Source organism: Phaethon lepturus, unplaced genomic scaffold (assembly GCF_000687285.1).
Source record: "Phaethon lepturus isolate BGI_N335 unplaced genomic scaffold, ASM68728v1 scaffold20589, whole genome shotgun sequence".
NCBI classification, from domain to species: domain Eukaryota; kingdom Metazoa; phylum Chordata; class Aves; order Phaethontiformes; family Phaethontidae; genus Phaethon; species Phaethon lepturus.
In genome coordinates this window covers 18,857-40,673 of record NW_010561625.1, presented here as the reverse complement: position 1 = coordinate 40,673, position 21,817 = coordinate 18,857, and the positions used below count along the sequence as shown (strand labels likewise).

General features: G+C 37.6%; 1 protein-coding gene across 1 annotated transcript in view; it reads right to left on the bottom strand.

Moving 5' to 3' along the window:
• The window catches only part of COL4A4 (collagen, type IV, alpha 4), a 66,980-nt gene that overhangs the window by 33,546 nt on the left and 11,617 nt on the right, over positions 1–21,817 (bottom strand). Inside the window, exons 4-18 of the mRNA XM_010294064.1 lie at positions 19,493–19,627; positions 18,540–18,584; positions 16,766–16,882; positions 13,855–13,923; positions 13,598–13,633; positions 12,783–12,845; positions 12,267–12,302; positions 12,049–12,090; positions 11,025–11,105; positions 9,711–9,764; positions 8,438–8,497; positions 7,809–7,853; positions 6,686–6,739; positions 1,946–2,015; positions 542–646 (exon numbers count right to left, since the gene is read on the bottom strand). Of these exons, the coding sequence (XP_010292366.1) occupies positions 542–646; positions 1,946–2,015; positions 6,686–6,739; positions 7,809–7,853; positions 8,438–8,497; positions 9,711–9,764; positions 11,025–11,105; positions 12,049–12,090; positions 12,267–12,302; positions 12,783–12,845; positions 13,598–13,633; positions 13,855–13,923; positions 16,766–16,882; positions 18,540–18,584; positions 19,493–19,627 (1,012 nt within the window). The remainder of the gene's footprint in view (positions 1–541; positions 647–1,945; positions 2,016–6,685; positions 6,740–7,808; positions 7,854–8,437; positions 8,498–9,710; positions 9,765–11,024; positions 11,106–12,048; positions 12,091–12,266; positions 12,303–12,782; positions 12,846–13,597; positions 13,634–13,854; positions 13,924–16,765; positions 16,883–18,539; positions 18,585–19,492; positions 19,628–21,817) is intronic.

Genomic DNA, 21,817 nt, shown 5'->3' with positions numbered 1-21,817 from the left:
CTACAAGGTATCAAGGAGGAAATTACAGACCATTCAGAACTGTCCTGAAGAAGAACTTCTGTATAACACTTAAATCTAAATCTTTAGGTTTTCCAGGATTCACAGGAAAAGAGGCTCCTGCTTTATACCTTCAAATGCTTCTTTTCCTCCTCCCCATTATCTTTTTTCCAGACATCCCAGTTTATGATAGTTCCTTATGCAGAGCAAAGTCATGCTCATCATCTTCCTTTATATCTTTTTGAGATGGAGAATAGAATTTTTGAGCACAGTACTCCAGATACAGGCATACCATGGATTTACAGTGCATGGTAGCATTCTGCTTGGTCTTCTGTTCCTTTTCTAGTAATTCCTAATGTTCTGTTTGGATCATTTTGGTTCTTTTTTGGCCACTAAGTGCTGAGCTGATATTATTGAACTCTCTGTAGAGCTCGAATCCTTACTGTTGGTAACTGGCATCAAACAAGAACAAAGAACAGTTTTCTTTTAGCTGCTTTCTCTCCTACTGGTATATAGTTCACATTTTATCCCCTACTTCTCTTACTTGTTCCATCAACTCCTGGTCTTCCTAGCAGGCCTGCAGGACCAATTGGGCCAACTGACCCCATGTCACCAGCAGGTCCCGGATATCCAGGATCTCCTTGTGGACCTACACAGAATTATAAAAACATGTGAATTGAACACTTTAGGCAACTGACAGCTTAAATCTAAATTAAACTGCAACCAAAATTATAATTGGGGAACTACACAAAAGTAAAATGCAGTAACTTCTTTTGTTTATGAAACATTTTTAAATGTGTAACAATTTAATTTTAAGGTGGGAGGATTTGGTTACTTTTCTATGGATTCCTTCTCACTTTTGGGCAGTTTTAACTCTTTGTCACTGTGTAGTAGGATCTCTGTGCTATGTATTTCAGAATGCTGAGCAAAGTGTTTGCCCAAAATAAATACATATAGCATTTAAAATAAATGTGCCTGTCACATTATACACATTTGGCAGTGCACACAGGGAGGTCATTTCAGGATCATCCTAGCTGAAATTATCCAAATTTTAAAAAGTGTATTTTCAAAATTGCTGTAATGAATAAATTTAACAGTTGTAATTACATAGTGATAAGAAAAACCTGAATCAGATATAAAGGGCTTCATTAAGTTGGAAAAACAAAATATTGGTAGTAGTTCTGTTCTCAAACAGTTCTGCTGTTTGTGCAAGTTGTGTTGTAACTTACTTCTGTATTCACGATTAGCACTTGCTGCACTAGAAATACAATTTATGGTAAGTTCTCTGTTTAAAATGTTCTTACAATACAAGTTCCCCAAGTGTGAGACGCTGAAGCAAATCCCTTACAGGCAGCAGGCTTGGCTGTTCCCTGCTGCTTTCTGCTAAGAAATAAGAACTCCCACACACCTTTTCACCAATTAGATGATAAAGATGGGGGTAAAAGGAGCCGGGACATAAAAACCCAGCCTGAGGTTTAGGTAGGAAGGTAAGAAGATTGACAGGTATTCTGCTGCGAGTACTAGTTCCTATTGCATATGAGGGGTGAAATCCTGTAAGCTTAATTGCAGTCTAAAATCTGTGTGTTGTGGCAATTCTGAAAATAGGAATTCTAAATTACAATGGGAAGGCTGGTTTTCTTATTTGCCATCCATTATCCAGCATGGGCTTAAATATGCTTAGGTCCAATGACTAGGGATAGTCCCACAGATCTAGCTGTGACTGTATGCATGAAGATCTTTCAAGCAAACATTTAATCTGAAACTTGTATGTTTAACATAGTTCCAGTAGAGATCAGGGAGAGACAAATACACACAGATTGTGGCCACTAGAAAGATAATGTTTTAGGATCCTGTCCCCTGAATCCCTAGTGATCACTTTCAAACACTTTAGCAAAATAGGTCCTACACACTTTATACAGCAGAAAGACTAGTTAAAACTAGCTACAACCTTTTATAGGAAGCAACGGAGTTCCAATAGCTCCAGGAGGACCTGGGGGCCCTTCTTCTCCTGGATCCCCCTGTAAGAGTCCAACAATAAATTTTACTGATATGTACAAATATGCAGTGTGCTAGCATGCAACTCAAAATTTCAACAATGGTGGGATATATAAGGATGTGACATGTATCACCTGGGAGACTCGATTTTGATAGTTTATAGCATTTAAAACCAGGCAAAAAGATTTAAAATAATAATCTTTCAGGATACTAGTGACTAAACAGTAATATACCTACCACACATATCTACCTGACTCTTCAGAACTTGTGACTGCTGTATCTGATTTTATTCATTTATTGTAAAGATTAATCAATTACAGTAAATCAGTACCCATTTAATTGAGATGTTTCAATCTAACCACCAAGCTGTAATTTGCCTCAGAATACTGTACCAGAATCTGGAAATTACATTTATGATGACAGATAAGCATTTAAGAAAATAGGTTTCACAGTCCGACAGATAGTAAGAGATGGTAAGAGATATTCAAAGTTCTTATAAGAAGTTCAAAACATCTGCATCAGAGAAGCATAAAAGTGCCTACTAATGGCAAGGAAAATCACTTCTGCTTGGAGGATTTCTAAATTAACTTGGATCTTGATATTTAGAATTTCAAGTGAAGTGGACTTTAGGGAAGTCTTTTATGTGGTAAATTGTATTAGACTTTTTGCTTTGTAGATTAGGAATCAGCCTTGCTCTCTGCAGCAAATGGGAACTGAGAAAACAAGAATGTGAATGTGGGAATTGCGTAGTGAGGGTGCATTCCTGGGACTGGAGTTCAGGGCCTTTTAGGACACAAACAGGGAGAACTGGGACTGCAAAACTGGATACCCATTCTTAAACAAGTGAAAACAAGGAGTCCATGCCTCTTTCCAGGCTTTTTTTTTAAATTGGTATCTCTCTGATATTTAAACAGTTCCGGAGCTGTCACTGACTGCTGTCCTCTCGACCTTTGGCATCTTAGCTGGCCCTTTCCCTTTGACTATATCTTGCAAAATGAAATAACATCCTTGTGTCGTCTTTGGCTATTTTAAACAGGAATGTAAATTTGTCTTCCCTAATGACATAGAAGAGTCTTCTCTGTGGCAGGAAAGAAAAAATAAACCTAGCATTTTTCCTCTTCTGATAAACTTAATTCTTCTGAGATTTAATTTAATTATGATAAAAGTATCAAAGATTTGTACAGTAGATGGATATGGCCCAACTTCTATGACTTTCATGCTGATTTTAAAATGACACAACCAGAACCCAGCAAAGAACTGAAGAGTTAATGAGCCAAGATCAAAAATTTCACTTCTTGGTATCTCCTTAAGTGACAAATTCCAGTGGTGGTCTCTGAAAAATCTCTGTCTTTATGACGTTAGGTCTTACGACCCTCTCTGGATGGCAGCTTCGTACTTGCTGTGTTTTCACTGTTGGTACACTCCCACATAGTGGCATATGTATGTTTGGATTATTTTGTTGACTGATACTGTTTTCTCTTCCAATCAAAATGTCAGGACACTCGACTTGCCAACAGTTTATTAAAAAGAAAAAGCCAAAAACATCCAACAGAAGCATATAGCTACTGTATTCTGTGACCTGGAGTCATCTTAAAGCTTATAATCACTTCTCAGTTTTACTGATATCCCTATTAGGCATTAAACACTGTTATTTGTTCTGTAAGTTTCTATATCCTTATATAATGTCAATGGCCAAGAACGTTTTACACTGCCTGTAAAGACCATTCATTATTTTAATGAGACTTATTCCATTAGTAACAGAGACAAATGGTCTCGGAGTGATTTCAACAGGACTCATATCCCCCCTTGTATTTTGTCTGAAGAAGGTATTCTGTGTCTCTTTTAAATTTATCACAGAATGGTTGAGGTTAGAACAGGCTTCTGGAGGTCATCTGGTCCAACTCCCCTGCTCAAGCAGGACCATCTAGAGGTGGTTGCCCAGGACTATGTCCAGACAGCTTTAGAATATCTACAAAGATGGAGATCAGTGCCAAGAAGAGAGCAAGGATCACTTCCCTCAGCCTGCTGGCAATCTTTTCCTAATGCAGACCAGGATATCATTAGCTGCCTTTGCAGCAAGGGCATGTTGCTGGCTCATGTTCAAGACCCACACAGTGTTGTCAGTGTCCAGACTTAGGGATCAAAAGGTACACCAACAATTCCTTGAAGTCCATTCTTTGCTTTAAGCAACAGATAACTTTTTTTTTTAAGATGAAATCTACTTTGAATGTAACTGGGTTTTTTTCTGAGTCTCTATCTCATATGAATGCATTTTCGATCCTCTTTGAACGTGTTTATTTCAGAAAATTTACATGAGAATGAGCTATTCTCAGGAGGGTTTTTAATCATATTCTTGTTCCTCCAGTTTATGTGATTTTTAGCAGATCATAAGCAATACCTGGTGAGACCAGATGAAGAGCAGATGCAGTCTAGATAGAGCTGGACTTTTCAGGAATAATCAGATTTATCCAATTGTTCCCCAAGCAAAACTACAGCATCTGTGCAAATCACTCAAAATTTTGCATATCTGTATGAGTTAACCTGATTTTTTTAAAGTTTTGTCTATACTTGATCATTTTCTTTTGTTCCATGCATTAGCAATTGTAATTTCACCTTTCCAAATCATTACTGTAGGCAATCAAACTTTTCCCTAGCATAATCTTCCAACAACTAATTTTTTTTTGCTTATTGTTTGTAGTGTTAATTGATGGCTTGTCAGGCTGTGGGCTAATCAATGGAGATTGAAGAACGCACTGTTCTGTCTATACAATGTCTTGTCTCAAGTTTGTTAATGATGCCCCCAACTAAAACAATATGCATATCAGGTTGAGTACTTTGTAACAACAAAACACTTAAGGTTTTATTCTACTTCTGGGGAGTAATGGACTGTAATGATCTTTCTGTTTAAATAAGGCATGCAATGTGTGTGTCTGGTATCTGAATGATCCCACGTTACTGTGAAGCTGATAATGAGCAAATGGGAGAAAAATGAACATCCATGGGCAATCTTTTTTCCACCCAACTAAGACTACATAAATGAAATCTTGGCTGAAGAAGCTGATCTAGCACTCTCCTGGCAGTCCAAACTTTGAAACAAGTATGCCTCTGACTAAACCAGATGTTTTTATTGTACTTTTACTTACTTACTCCATGTGTTTGTCATTTCTCATTTGTAAACCTGCTTCTTGAAAACCTCTTTGTTCCTTTTTGTCTGCTTTCAACTGTGTCTTTAGCAGTACACTACTTATGGCAAGTTTGGACCAGCCACAGTTTACTCCCTTTTGTCATCACAGATTATGTAGTGTGTTCTAATCGTAACCTTCAATTGGTAACAGAGGTGATTCTTGCTCAAATCTTTTCAGTGTCATTCCTCTGAATTCACAGATGCAACTAATCGTGCTTTAAGAAAAGTTACTGCTTTATACCAAAAAGATCATTTCAGAGGGAAATAAACACTTCTTGACTTTTGTATTTCAGAATACTTAGAGCCAAGTTCATTAGTGTCACAATTTCTGCAATATTTTGTCCTCTGTCTTGTGGTAATAACTTTGAGCTTTTTCAACCTTGCTGTCTCTACTGATGATCCTGTTACCCACCTTCCCTGTTGCAGCATTTCACTTCCCTTGCTCATACACTGCTGACCACTTGGGCCCTATCCCAGTGACTCCCTAGACCTCCCCCCTGGCTAGACTCACTGCTCCTTCTAGAGTAGCATCCAGAACATTTTTTTCATTCTGAATGTGCTTTGGCATTGTAGATTCCATAGAAAATATAATGGTTCCTTTCATTCAAGTTTTTGTTGTTTGACAGTCAGAATTACAACATGATCTAGTAGTCAGAATTACAAATAAGATCATTGGTTCTGCAGTTTGCAGAAGATAATTCCATAAATTTATATCCTGAAATGTCACTAGACTGGAACCCGGGTCTTCTGAAATTGTATTAAGCATCTCTTCTGTGCTGTTCAGATGAATATTCTCTTCTACTACTAAGCTCCCCGGATGTGACACCTACACTTCTAATCCCTAATGGAAAGCAGCATGTATTGCAAAATAAACAAAAATGGCTAGCATCACCCACGTGAGCAAAGTAGGAAATGTTTAAACAAAGTTGGAAGGAGTCCAATTTCCATTATGTTAAGCATCTCAGTACTTATGTGAACAGGTTGAACACATGCAGAGATATTTTGGTAAGTCATGCAAACAAGCCCATCTGAATCAAATTTTGCCACCTCCTTTGGTGCCAATTATTATACTAGTTCATAGACCAAAAGTTTATACTGTTCCTTAAGTCGCAGGTTCCTTTACCTAGCATACCTCTCTGGGGAATGCAGCTCAGCCATGAATAACTTGCAGAGTACTACAATTCATGGATTAGCTAGCTATACTGGTATAGTTAAAGGTAACTATTGGCAATTGGGATTAACCGATTCCTGTGGTAGGCAACATGGAATTGCTACTCTCATTATGCACTAAGCAGGAATGTTTACTTACATTGTTATTTACTACTGCAGTGTTCAGTAACTATAACTATCATGAAAACAGTAAATCTTAAAGGTGATTATGACTGTATAAAAGGAAATGGTCTGATAAGCAGGTACATTTGGGAGGAATCACTAGCATTTATATAGGGGAGTGTGTGTGTGTGTGTGCATGTGCATGCACATGCATGTTTGTGTTTTGGGTTTTTTTACCTGTATGCCTGGATAGCCAGGTTGTCCAGGAAAACCAGCAAATCCTGTTTCTCCCTGGAAAGAATCACATGAATATAACTTCATTAATCTGTTACGACAATATAATTAATTGAACAAAAACCAGTAAGGCAATACTGTCATGTTGTAATGGCATCTGCAGTTTGTTTCAGAAAATTAACTGGGTTTGTGCAAGAGATGGTAAGTTTCGTAGAATCTCTTCTGTGAAAAAAAACAAACCCACAATATGTATCGCCAGCTTATTTAGACAGTGATCAGTAGATTCAGTGTAGCTGGGGCACAGAACTAGTTGGAATACATACCAGCAGACTCTAATAGACTGTCTGCTTAATACAGCTGAAATTGGTTTGCTGCCTGCTGACCGACCCTCTTAAACTATTATTCATGGAAAGCAGCTGCATATCAGCTCCTCCTCTCCTTCTATGATCTACTAATATAGTCATCCATCCAGTATTCAAACTCTTTAGGTAGGCGGTGGTAAAAAACAAAGTAAAAAGTAATTCTGCAGATAAAACAGTCACCTGGAACATAACGCTAGATGCAAATATCTGTGCATTCATGTGATTTATGAATAGCATAATCATTACCGTAACTAGATTTGAAAATGAGCTGGGGAGAAGAGATAGGAAAAAGGGGAAGATGTAGATCTATATACCTACATCTGTTGTTCTTTACTCCAGTAAGATGTTGTAAGTTCATAACTAACATTTATCAGACTCAACAGCAAAACTGGAATTTCTTGAGCCAGCAAGATGAGCAAAACATGCATATAACACAAAATTACACGTAATTCTTTACACATCTCCGTGGCATGCAAGGTTAACATGTTGCATAACTTTTCCATCTTGCTATATGCATGTCCCACTGGCTTTTCCTCCTGCTTGCAACTTCAGATCCCATCAGTTTTAGCCAAATTTCAGAGAGTGGCAGAAATCCAAAGACAAAGAGTTTTTATAACTTCTGTGGTAACAGGTATCAGGAGAGAAAGGAAGGAATGTAATATGAGCTATCGAGTATGTGGAACTTCCAAATCTGCACAAATCCACAGAAAACCAAATCTCACTGATCCCACTGTTCAGGGGGGCTTATACTTTTGTCTTCTTACCTTCATTCCAGGAAAACCTGCAGGACCATAAGAACCAGGATTACCCTGATAAAAACAAGCAGAATGTGAGCTAAAACAGTTGATGTTCCTTAGATAATTATTACTGGGAATATTTCCCAAAAATTTTACAAAGTGTTTGCAAATACTTGAAGTGAGATGGGCATGAATTTGAACTATAGACCAAAGTAAACCAGACAGATCTTCACTCAATTTTCTTATCATATTGCACTAAGCACGGTAGTGGGCATGTTGCTCCATGTGAGCACTGTTAACGCAAATCAAGCACAACCTGCTGTAAAAAATTGCCATCAGCATGTATGGAATCCGTTACAATTACTGTGGTAGTACTGTGCTACTCCAGAGCAGCTTTGTGCAGCTCTAAATGTCTAGAGCATAACCCTACAGATTTACTTTCTTTCCAAGGACAGAGGTCTGTATGAGCTTATGTTTAAGTCTGAGACAGTGTCAGTCCCAGGACTGGACTCCTAAATATTCTATACAGAAACTATGACAGATTAGTTTAAAAACCCCTTAAAATCTTCCTTGGAAATGCAAACTTAAACTGCCAAATACATTATGAACCTAATTATAGTGAATTCGTGAAGTAATTTATTCTGCAACTTCCTTACCTGCAATCCAGGGAATCCAGGAGTGCCTTTTTCACCCTTTTCTCCTCTCCCAGGTACACCCTGGAGCATTCAAAATACTTTGTTAGACAACATGCTCAGTGAAATTTGCCCTAAATTTAAATTTTTGTGCATGTTTATTAAATTATGTATATATTAGGTTAATGGATCTTGTTTCACTTACTAGGCTCAACCAGTGGAGCTTACTTCGTACAGCACCACTAGCAGTGCCTACATAGCTTCAGTTACACAAGGAACCTGCTACGGTCTCTTCTCCAAGCTTAATGTGCTTTCAGCAGTTTATTTTTTATTTTTTTAAAGCTCTGGGCATTGTTTGGGCTGCATCAGTTAACTTCTCAGTTTGTGCTTATAACTAACAAGTGTGCTATTTTCTACATGGACAGCTAGTACTGGAGGAAGCATATAAAGCCCATCTCTTTTCAAAGTGAATCCGATATAAAAAGATCAGCTTTGTCTCCTTTTTCAGTGTTAAGTAACAGTGGTCCTTTTACAATGGAAAATGAATTTCTGAAAAAGTGCTAGACTTAGAACTCAGAAATGTGATGTGCAGGCTTCTCATTTGTTCTCTTTTGCCTACAAAGCTAAATATGTTTTTAACATAAACTAGACTAATTCTTTTCTCCCCAGTTATCTTCTGTGTTTCTGAGATCTGGTAGTTTTCTGCCTGTGGATTTTCCTCCTCCAAATCTATCAGCAATAAAGACTCCAGAATCTTTTTTGTGGCTGCTTCTGCTCAGCAGACAGGAACTCCCTACTGGCACACCAATATTTAAATTAATCATGCTGACAGAAAGAGAAGAAAATGTAGAGTAGATAGCAAAGAGCAATTCTTTCTCCAAACAGGTGGCTCTGCCTTCTCTAATTTTGAGGATATCCCTAATGTTAACATACTTAGGGAAACATACCACACCCCATTAAGAACACATACAGATCCTCTCTATTTCTCTTCTTGAGAAAAAATAATCAGTGCTTCTATTTTCTTCGCAGCCCCCGTCCATTACGTGTCAATAGCCCACCTGGAAACAGCACTGACCTTTCGCTACCAGGCAATATTCAATAGGTATGTATAAAACAGACTCCGAAAGGTTTTCCAAAGGGTTTTGAAATACTTTTGCTTTCACATTGATTTAGATGGTGATTAAATTTCACAGCATAAATGCTGTTATTTCTTCCATCACCTTGTGCTTTAAAAGATTAACTTAACCACAGAAGGACTTTGCCAGCACCATGAAAAACAAAAACCCACATTACTTACTTTGGGTCCACGTGGCCCTCTGTATCCTGTTACCCCAGGTAGTCCTTTTTGGCCCTATGGGTACAAAGAAAGTTTTTGTGTATATTAATGCGCAAGACTGTGTGCTGTTTAACTTTTTTTAAGTCCTGTTCTGAATTGCAACTGTTAAATAGTATACTCTTAAGCACTGGGCCTGTTCCTCTAGATGTACTAGGCGGAAAGAAAACAAGAAGAACAATTATGTACTGATTTTTATTTCTGTTAACGCTGTCAAACCAGCATAATGACTGTGAAGTGAGATAGATGTATCTTTTCACTTGCAGTGACCTGCTAATCCGGGCTTTGTTCCTGCAAACTTGCATGAGGGTAGTTCTTTTTTGTTTGCTGCTGTATTTAGTTTGATGTGAGTATTCACATGGATAAATCTACACTTTTGTGTATAGTCCCAATCCGAACGGGATGCATGGCTGGCTGCATGGTCATGCTCATGTTGCGTGCTGCACAGCAGCATATGTTACACTTTGCAGTAACATGGGGAGTTTATGTAAGTTCTTTCGGTCCCTTCCCTCTTCCTTGTACACCTGTACATAGCAACTGTTTGCATAATCAAAGCCTAAGATCCAACATGTGAAACCTATTGGTTCCCTGAGTTGAGGCTGCAAGGGGCTGCCAAGGCCAAATTCACCTGTTCATCTCTGTATTTGGGCAAATCAGACTTGAGGACATAAACAATATAGGGCTCCATAATGCAGTTTTTGTAACTTTTGATCTTTTTAAACGAACATTTTAAGGTTTTAAGGTACACAACTGTGCCTACAGTAGGTGTGATATTGAAGTAAATAACAGGAACTTGCATTAAAAATAGACAACAAAATCACACTTCATTTTCATATTAAAAGAGCACCCTAGAGAGGGGTTAGGCTTGATAGTTGGAAACATTACATTGGAGAAAACTCAAAGAGAATAATTGCCAAAGATGTGAAAAATAAAAGTGGTAGTCAAGAGTCACAGAACAGATTCAATACCGGAGTAACCAACTTAACCCGAGATACCTGAAATATGATTTGCTAATGACAAAAAGTGAAGAAAACCAAAGCAAAGGCAGTATCTCCTTTCTGCATCAAGACAGTCTTTCCTCAAGGCCATGAGCTAAAGTACACATGGGCTCTCCTCTCCTGAAAGCCTGTAGGTAGGGTGCTGAACCACAGGATTTCTGCGGAAGCTGATGGTTTATTACAGAAAGAAAGATTTGTCCTATGCCATCCTTGCAAAAATTACATCACAGGATTGTACTTGCCAAGTTGAGCACAGTTAAATATGAAGACAAATTAACACCTTTTCTCCTTTGAACAGCTGAGCTCCAGGAGGTCCAACTAACAGTGGTGACCCAGGCGGCCCAGGAAGTCCAATGTCGCCCTGTGGAAGCCAAAGGAACAGCAGAGAGACATTCTGTTCCATGCGTCGTTTCAGTGAGACTCAGCATGTTCTCCTGTTTTATTACAGCACTATGTATTTCTGTACTCATTGAACATGTACTAATATCTACAGATAAACGTTTGTACTGAGATCTGTAAACCTCTCTACCATCTTCCCAGATGAGCAAGGTTGACAAACTTAATCCCTTCCAATTCTCCTCAGTCATTAAAAGTAGTGTTATGGCTAAGGAAATAAATGAGAGCTCTGTACTCGTGGCTCCTGTTCCAAGTCTGCTGTGGAGATCATTACAGGATTGTCAAATATCTTGTGTGTTCCAGACCAAAGCCTTTGAGCACAAGGCTTTGTGAATTTAAAGATGAAATTATTCATTTGCTATGGAAAGTTGTGCATGTTAGAAACTTGCAAGAATTTTAAGAAGTGACTGGAAAAATTCGTAGAAGAAAAATAAAATATTCCACATTGGTTCTATAAATCCTGAGTACGCTAACAGGTGGAGACTGGGCGAGGGACTATTATTTATATGTTTATTCTTTTCTTACACCCTTGGCATCTGTTGCTGGACATAGCAAGAGATGAGATTCAGCGACTGATCTGGTACAGCCACTGTTATTGGAGGGCACTGTTGTTATTATTTAGGCAGTGTCTGTACAGAAGGTAATTGCTGTGTAAATGCTAACCAACATCTTGACTGTAGCTTTTCAAAACCTCCAGAATATGCTTGATTCCTGTGTGCAGCTTGCTGAAGGAATCACTTCTGCACAGAATTACTGGATTCAATAACTTACATTACTTCACCTTCTGTTCTAACATTATTAGTGGGAGCACACAGCCACAAATGATTGGGTTCCAGGGAACACAACAAGGCTCTATTATACTTATAATTCTACAGCAATAATATATTTAATAATATTTGTTTTCTTACCGGCTCCCCCTTTTGTCCGTCCACACCAATACCTGGATTTCCCTAATTGACAAAAAAATGCACACAGTTTGAAGATAATCATAAAATGCTGACACTAGAATTTAATCAAGTAACTCCTTTGAAAAACTTGGTAACAAATAACCACAAGGGACGTTTAAAATATTTGTATAAATTACTCTATTATTTCACTAACAACTCCAGGAAAAGTCATTGCCTACCTGTTCACCTGGCAAACCAGGGTAACCTGGAACACCCTTTAAAAGAGAATGAATGCAAGTTAATATGTCTGATTTAGAGACAGGTTTGCTTTGAAAATTACCTCCTCTTGCTGCTAGCACCTAGAGGCAGAATTTCCTCTTGGGATGTACTTATCCCAAAGTGCAATTTACTTCACCTGGTCACTGCTTTCAGGAGGGCTGAACTCTGGCTTCCCACTTTTCTGTGTCCCACAAGGTGGCCTTGGGGAAAGGGAATAAGGAGAGAGCACTAGCAGCATTCCTCCATGGCCACAGACTGCCAGGATGAAACATGTTCATGCAGCCATGGGAAGGAACAACATATGCTCCAATTCCTGAACTTTCAAACTCATAAGGTAAGACAAAAATATCTCTCTATCATCCGTCTCAAAAATAATTTCTAGGTTTGGATTCACATTAAGGCAAGTTCTAAAATTGGTAGACCAGAATTTATGCATATCCTGAAAATGCAAGGCTGTATAACTGTGGTGATCTTACAGGCAAGCCTGGATGGCCTGGGTATCCAGATGGGCCCGTTGTACCTCTTGACCCTCTAGGTCCCTGGAAAAGATGGCAAAAGGTCTGTTGTGAAAATACCAAGAGCTTAACCTTTTCTCCACAAAACTAGTCCCACCAAAATGCCTGCATCCATTGAACTCAGGCTACTGGCCACTGCATTCCACCTGTAGCCTGAAGATTATACCACCCCTGAAACCTCACTGTCACAAGAGCAGCTCAGCATCAGTTTCTGGATAATACTGTACAGACACTGCACAGGTATGTGTTATTAATGGATTGAAAGAATACTTTGTCAGTAATTGTTCTACAGTGTGGGGACTCAATACAGTTCATCAGTGAATATTTCTCTGAAATGCACGAGAAGAGGAACCCAAAGCTATTAAGAGTGTGAGTCAGCAACAAAATGAAACTCCCTCTTCTCACATGTTTTTATGGCCAAAATATGGTAGTGTGCTACATGTTCTTGGGAGATACCAGATACTGTTGAAGAAGGTGTCACATCTCTGTGCAGCTTGAATTTCATGGAGGAAATATTCTGCAACCTGTGAGTACCAGAGCGTCAACTGCTCAATGCACAGCTAATGCAAATGGGTATGGTCTGTTTCTGCTCCTTTTCAGCCAGCATGAACTAGTCATGGGGCAGACTACAGGGACTCGATGATTGTTAGACTTTATTCTGGGATTTTGCTACTTAATGTAGGCAGGGAGAAACCTCAATATTTCTTTACTAAGAAAGAAAATTTGAAAGATCTTCAAGACAAAAAGCATGTATAGAACCCACTGACTGTACTTACAGGCATGCCAGGGGGTCCAGGATCACCTCTGTCTCCCTGTAATGACAACCATTTAGTAAATGAATCATTACAAGCTTTGTTGTGGGTATTTTCTAACTTTATAGCTATTAAGATCAGAAGCTATCTGTTCCCATTGTATATTTGCTTTTAATCTTTTTGTACGAAGCTTTACTAAACAGTGAGGAGTTCTGCGAAGAATAACATTTACCATACATGTTTTCCTACGAGTTATTTTTTTCTTACAATCAGATACTTACTGGAGGTCCTTTTCCAAAATGTGAAACATACACTGGATTTCCTTTTTCTCCTTTTTGCCCTGGATCTCCCTTTAAAGAAAAAAAAGTCTTTTAAAACATGATCTGCTTACTGATATCCTACATTTCTATGGAAATTGAATGATAATTTCTCAGGCTGTGCTTTTCTGGTGCCCATACATCACTAGGTAATCCCCTAGAACCACCATCACTGCATGAGCATTTTGCAGTTGTTCTATCTAACAAGACCCTTAAAAGTAAAAATGCCTTCTGTACAGTTGAGCAAAACAGCTGCTCACAGCTTCTGGACTCCTGCTCTGTTAGATGGTCCTTGGCTCTTGAGTACTTCAATATTCTACAATCTTCACAAATCTTGCCTTTAGTATCATGTATATCAGTGTGCTTACCTTTTCTTTCAGTGAGTCAGTGGCTTTAAGTATTAGCACTCTGCCTTCTCCAAAAGCTTATGCTGTGATTTAGAAGAATTTAGTGTGAATCTGCATACAGTTAAAAAGCTTAAAGTATAGACTGTGTTACATGCATGATATTCAACATTTCCATCTATTAGGAAATGTGTTTCTCAGTCTATTAAAAAAAATAATCTGATGTCTAAAGGCCCTTTTTTTAAAAAAACTAAGTTCCCATGGTACATGCTGTGGAGTCCTTTATAAAATTGCCAATCTCAGCACCCTCAAACCCTCAATCTGACTTAGCAGGAGCAAATGACCGCTTCTGCAACGTTTAATTGTAATGCTCAATTGATTGTTAAGAGTATGATATGTATATGTCTGAAGAACAGCTATATTAAGACATTATTTCTGAAGTTTTCTCATTTGAAATCCAAACATACTGGATATAATTTAACTGAAGCCTATAACCACTTAACTATTGATTTCAATAAAATGGGATACTGTTTTTCACAGAATTTAACCACTTTAAAACTGTACTGTTTCCTGATATTATACACTGGCTGCTCAAATCCTGAGGTCAGAATGAAACAGGGAAAGTACTTATCCCTGGAATGGTACAATATAAAGAAGAGTTACAGCTGCCTGCAGCTGGATGTAGCTACAGTAGACTGCATGCAGATTAAAGGTCAAACAACAGCTGCTAGGGAATACATTAAACACATCAAAAACTTTGTCTTTAGTTATTTTACATGTGATCTCCTGTGTAATAAAACATCCTTATTAGATTCCAGTTTTTACCTTCTACATGACTTAGGTAAGGGCTTACAAACAGAAACTACTCTCTATTCCAATTTATTGTTGAGGTAAATGTAAAGATTCTACAAGGTAATGGAAGTAAAGCTACAAATATGTATATAGCGTTAAATAAAATTATATGGGACAACATTATAAATAACAAAAATGTTAGTTGTAATATATAGTCAAGTGGGTACTTGGTGCAACAAATTGATTTAAAAATAGGAAATTGCAGAGTGGTTGGAATAGCATTCTTGTACACAAGCAAATATGGCTACTCTGTCATTTTTCTGGGTAGCTGAATTAATTTGCACTGCAATTTTAGTGTGCATATCCAAGGCTACATGCCTGTTGTGTCTCCCATTCTTTGTAGGTTGCAAATACTTTTCTAGGCCTGCCAAAGAGCATTCCCCTGGAATTGGGAGAATTTATGCTGTAATTTGTCCCATGTCTCATTTTTCCTTTATGTCATTTGGCTAATTACAAAAGGCAAGACTCTATTTTGAAAGCCATAATAAATAAGAACATACAGGTAAAATTAAGAGCTCGAGCAGAAGTCATTTTACCATTTGGAGGGTTAATGAGTTACTTTAAGAAGTGTAACAAATGTGGTTATTGCCAAGTTTTTATCAGGTTTTGTATTTCATAGCATTTATTACAGGTCCAAGACTAAAATTGTATGTTTTTTCTAATTGCTATATTTTGATAACATCTTTTCACTCTGGCACACACTGGACATTTTTTGATTCCCTATGGCTGAATCAGCATCTTATTTAGCTCCTACTAAACACATTTGACTTTTCGTGTAAATTGCACTTGCTTTCATTGTTTTACTTAGAAAATTTCAGGGAAGATCTTAGACAAACTAATCAGCTATTAATCATTCAGAACTAAAACCCATTTCCACGAAAAGTCAAAGACTTGGGACTAGATCTATGCAGCAAAATTTCTTTGGAGTTACAGTAATTTATATCCCTTTACTGACATGAATCTGTATTTTATCTTCATTAGAAGAATTGTTAGCACTGCTAACACAACTATTCAAACAATTTTAAAATGCTTTCCATTTTAACAGCAAAAGTAAACAATATTGAAGTGCTAATTTTAAACATTTTAACTGAAATGATCTCTACATATAAACACCCAGGCAAGATTAGGTGTGCACAGAGCAGCAGTTATGAACAGGTATGTGTAAAAAGTGGCACATAAATTTGGAAGAGATCTCCTAATACACTTGTGTGACCAACCACTAAAATCTTCAAGTGTTATCGGAGTTGAACTTGTTGAAGCTTCCACTTATTGCTAATTCATGTCAGGTATGTCCCTACTATTAAGGCTTTTAAGAAATTTCAAGTATTGATAAATGGTATGATGGTTTCAAGCTACTCCCTCTCCGTTGTACTTCCATGAAATGGTATTAGCTTTGGTGTGGTTATGTACTAGAGAAACAAAGCAGAATTTAATTCTCAAGGTAGATATATATACTTTAAGGATATGGGAACTTATTTCTCATTGAAGCTTAAACTTAATCTGTTAAGGCACCAAGTGTCCTTCACTCCCATTAACCTTACTAAGAATGCCTGGAAATTCATTGTGCAGTGTAAAGCTAGTGCCATAGTCTGAAACTCCTTTCATTTTAAGCGCTGTTAGCTTGGAGGGGAAATGTACATACACAGTATTCCTAAATAGTAGCAAAGCCTTTCACATACATAAGGACCTCTTGGCCCAATATAACCATTTTCGCCTGGGAATCCTGGATCTCCTCTTGAGCCATTGCAGCCATCTAAACCACGCTTGCCCCTGGGTCCTTCACTTCCTGGTAATCCCTGAAAGACAGTTTCGTATTTGAGATACACACCATGATAAATAAGGAACTACTTTTTTAATTAACAGAACAGTTCAGAATCAAGCATCTCAGATCTGAAACAGAGGACATCTCACAGTGGTCCCAGCTTCATACTCTTTGCATTAAAAATGTTTTCTATTGTGATCAATAGAATTTCTTTCATGTATAAAAAATGATACAAGTATTCTCTATCTTGTTCTCTGATGCACAGCAAATATAACAGGGTTAAGAGGGCCAGACTAAGCTCTCACTGTAGTCAAAAAGTAATGTGCTATCTTCTCAGAGAAAGCAGACTCTAGCCCTCTAACTATAACCTTTCTTGTGGCTGTAAAGAAAAGCTGAAGAAATACACAAAAGTCATCTCAAGCAGCATCATATTTTTTAATTGATAACACAAGGAAAAACACCTTGCAGCTTGACTCAAGCATACAGTAATTGCAGAGATTATGACTATACATTCAAGAATTAAGGAAGTGGTTTTCTAACCTAGCAAGAACTAAGCAATGTCCAGATAGGGGTTGGTTCTACTACAAATGAGACACTAGGCAATAGAAACAGTGGGACTTCCATTGGACTGAGCTTTCCACTAGAGTAAAAATTATTATCACAAAATTAAACATTTATAAGGGAGCAATAGCAATTTTGACCCAATTTTTTTTGTTTTGGTTTGATTTTGAAAAAGCATCAGGGGAGTATCCTGACCATTTGCCTGAAGTGTTTTTGCCAATTTTACCTTCTTCCTATCCTTAAGGTTCTTCATCCCAATTTCTGGACACTGTTAATTAACATTTTTCACAAAAAGAATAAAAATTTCATGGGAGCACTTCTTTTTTGTGCTAAATTTTGGCCTTGTGACCTCTACATTATACAGGCATTCTGGCAATAGCCCCATTGTCAAGTGTGGACAGCTGACAAGCAGATGCTAAGACACCCACTTAGTTTCTGGTTCTGTTTTCACTTTCAAAATTCAACATTTTGACTTTGATCCATATGAAACTAATAACAGCATAGGAATTCAGTTCTAATAAACAGCATTTTTAAAAATCTGAGAGATACTATCTTTCTTTTACCACACCTATTTCCACACTGAAGACATTCAGAAAACATATAATTACATGCTTATAAAGATATATTTAGGATCCTTTTTTCAGTCCCTATTCAGGTTAAAATTATTGGACTATGGTTGCTTTTTTTTCCCACAAAAGCACTACAAGCAAAAATCAGAATGTTTGAATAGAAAACAGTACATCATTTGAGATACTTTCAGAGATGTTAAGAATGCAGCAAGCAGACTACAGCCTGCTCTGAAGCCTGAGAAAATAAACTCATTGTTTTTAATCTTAGCACTGACACATGCTGCATGGACATGGGCTAGTCTCTACCTTCACTGCCCCACTCCTGCATGAAAATTATGTACTTACCTTGTTGGGATTTTGAGGTGTTTGTTATCAATAGTAAACACAGCTGAAGTTACCCTGGCTATTTTACATTTTTGCAAAACACGTAATTCTGCAGGTGACATGATATCAATGGGTATAAAGCCAAACAATTCATTGAGTGTATTATTCTATCAGAGGACTTGCTATGACTTTATAGAAACTGTAATTTTTATAAAGCAATATTCATTCAATACATACAGGAACACCATCTAAACCAGGAAATCCTGGGACTCCAGTTGGACCCTAAAAACAGGAGACATGAAAAAACAAAGTTGCTGAGGCCATTAACTCTTAAAAAGAATGAAAAACAAGAATATGTGATACTATATAGCAAGAAACAAAACCCAGTCTTGTTTGAACTATGAATCAAAAGCCATAATTATCAGAAATAAATATCTGAAAAAAGTTATACAGGCTTAGCAGTATAAGTAGACTAGTAGCCAATAGCTACCCATGTAACATGGTACAGTACAGGTCAAATTTCTAACTCTCATACTCATTAATTCTCCAAAGATTATAAAAGAGAAGGGGAAGTTTCCTATAATTTATAAAATAATTCTGTAGATAAATTCACATCCCTGCTCCTGTTTTGATCATACCAGCAGCACAATTTCTATTTACAGGGTTTACATTTCAGGTGTGCTAGATACTGACACGAGTGATTTCAGTCATTCACTGAGATCAGTGGAATTAGACCATTAAAACTAATATAATGTACCAACAACCAAGTATAGGGATTGTACAGCTATGAAAGACATGGACCTGAACTGCAATTCATGCTCCGTAAGTGGTAATAAAATTCTGTTCGGTTTACAGCACTTTCAAAAGCACCATACTCCCTCTCAACAGCTCCATATTCCTCCCACAGCCACCTTTGAGGCTGAGGAGGATGACATGGTATATAGCAATCAGAGACTGGGTCTGTTTCATTTTATTTTATGTCTTCTGACAATTCTAATTTTGCAATTCACAGCAAAAATTCCCTGAAACATTTTCTTCAAAGAAAGCTGTAATAATTTCAGTGAGAATTTTGTGTGAGCAAGAGTATAGTTTGGCAAATGCTTTTTGATCATTCAGGTTGTGTTTCACTTGTCAATATTTAACATTACGTACTGTATACACCTAAAAGAGCTGTCTATGGTGTTTCCTACCTTATCACCTTTTTCTCCAGCTGGCCCAGGCTGCCCATTCTCACCTCTCTGTCCTTTTTCTCCTGGCAGACCAGCTGGTCCTGTAGATCCCAAGGACCCAATTGGACCTTGAGCTCCCAGCTCACCAGGCTGACCCTGAAAAGAGTCCAAAGAAGTGAATGACTCCTGCTGTAAACCTCACAGCAGGCTGCATTTCAGAGATGGCTGTATGGATAAAACGAGGCTTACTATGTATACATACTCATGATTCAAAACAGCTTGCTGTACAGCTTGCAGATCTGTTCCATGCATTAGATGCTATAGGAACATGACTTTCAAATTTAACAACTTGCTCAAGGTGATAATTCTTTTCACCTTCATCAGGTCTCCAGCACCACCTCTCTGAGATGCCAGGGATAAACTGCACGTCTTCCTGGCTCTACCAATGTAAGTATCACCGCCTACAAGCATAAGATACTCCACTGAGCATCATCTTTTTGCCATCAGAGGAATGATGGCTCATTTTCGACAAAGAGACTTTGTAGACAATTAGAACAAATTGAGAGAGTTCCCTCTTTCTTTTAAGTCACACTATATGCTCATTATCTTAAGTTTTTCTATCTTCCATCATCACTCTCAGATCTTAATGCCTTATTTAAAAGTTGTGAAGTTTCCTGCAGAAAAAAATGATAGTTATTAGCCAACATTTACAGAAAGTATCAATTTTAATAGATTGTGTTAAAATGATTTGGGAGGTTGTGGAATGTCATTTATCTATAAATAGCTCTAAATTGAGTATCGGTACCTATAGTACCATACAGACCATCTCCACGTATTTCTACTAACTTTTCAAAGGTAATATATGTTCTCCTGAAGTAAAAATGCTTCCCATGCTAACTGGATTTTTCAGTCTATAGCATTGGTGTGGAGTTGTTTTGGATTTGTTGCAGTTTTTGTTCCGTGCTGCTAAACAACCATTAACTCATTGATTCAAAGTGCTGAATAAACCACTCAGACTTCCCATGTAAGCTGTCTACACTTTCACCCTACAAAATCTATATATTTACAGGTCTTTATTTCTCTTGCTTATCTTTTTAATTCTGTATCATTATCTTTGTTTAGCTATAAATTGTTTTATTTCCCAACTGAAAAGTGTTTTGGTTTTCGTTTTGGAATCCATCAAGCAACTATACCACATTATTAAAAGAGAGCAAAATGGAGCCCCATGCATCCCCGAGAAAAGCATATGGCTCTAAGACCACTTGAGGGCAGTAAAGGATATTTCAGTACAACCTCCATTCACAGAAATGACAGACCACACGTTTATTTCTATGAATGGATTGGAGGAAAACAAAATGACAGAAATCAAAGGTGATTGTAAGCAGATATGTTAGCTTCAGGAGTCGAATTACGTTGCTGCAACAGAACTGAATTGCTTGTTTCTCAGTGTAACCATTTAAAACAGACTGAATCTGTCTGAACAAAATCTTATCTTGTGAATTGCAAGCAGGGACCTAAACTTCTTTTTATTTATTCTCTTTTTGTCTTTTAAAATGTCAATAAAATCAGTGTGATTTGACAGTTGGACATGAAGTGAAGAAATGTATGGTATGCATCTTCCAAACAAGTCAGCAAAGAAAAGTAATAAGAAAGTAACTTAACCACATGCTTGGAATAGGAACATACTGTAGGCTTCTGCTATACTGGCAGCAGGACTGGATCACCACTGGCCCTGAAGCTATGAACACGAATTTAGTCCGGAGGCTAGGAAAAGAAGTCCTACACTTACAAATAAGGACTGCCTGAAAAAGCATCCTCATACAACTCGCCTTCCATTTGTCTTTACTGGCTCCTCTCGCTTAAACGTCAGTCTTGCTTCCAGTAAGTCACTGGCAAAAATTCCAGGGCAGAATCAGCATATTGTCTTCAGCAACACTTACAATATTCTTGATAGCACAATTTGAGCAGTGTAAAATATTACACAAATTAAGGGCTACTAGTATTCAAATCTGCTGATTCTGCAACCTTGTTAACAATGAATGGACAGTCAGGATTCTGGGTGTTTGAGTATTTGCTTGCATGAACAATTGTGGCCTGTCTGTTGGCAGTGCCTTGCACATCTTCTATTGTAAAACTGAATTTATTCATTGAAGTACTTTTAAAGCAGCTATTACACCCTTTAAATATTTGATTAAAAAAACCTGAACAAACATTTTAAAGCATAATTTTGAGTATAAGAAAAGTGAAATGAATGAGACTAATAATATAGGAAAATACAATTGTTTGAAGCATTCACCCTACTGGAAGCAGTACTTTTTTTAGTACACGAACTAGCTGTTACTATGC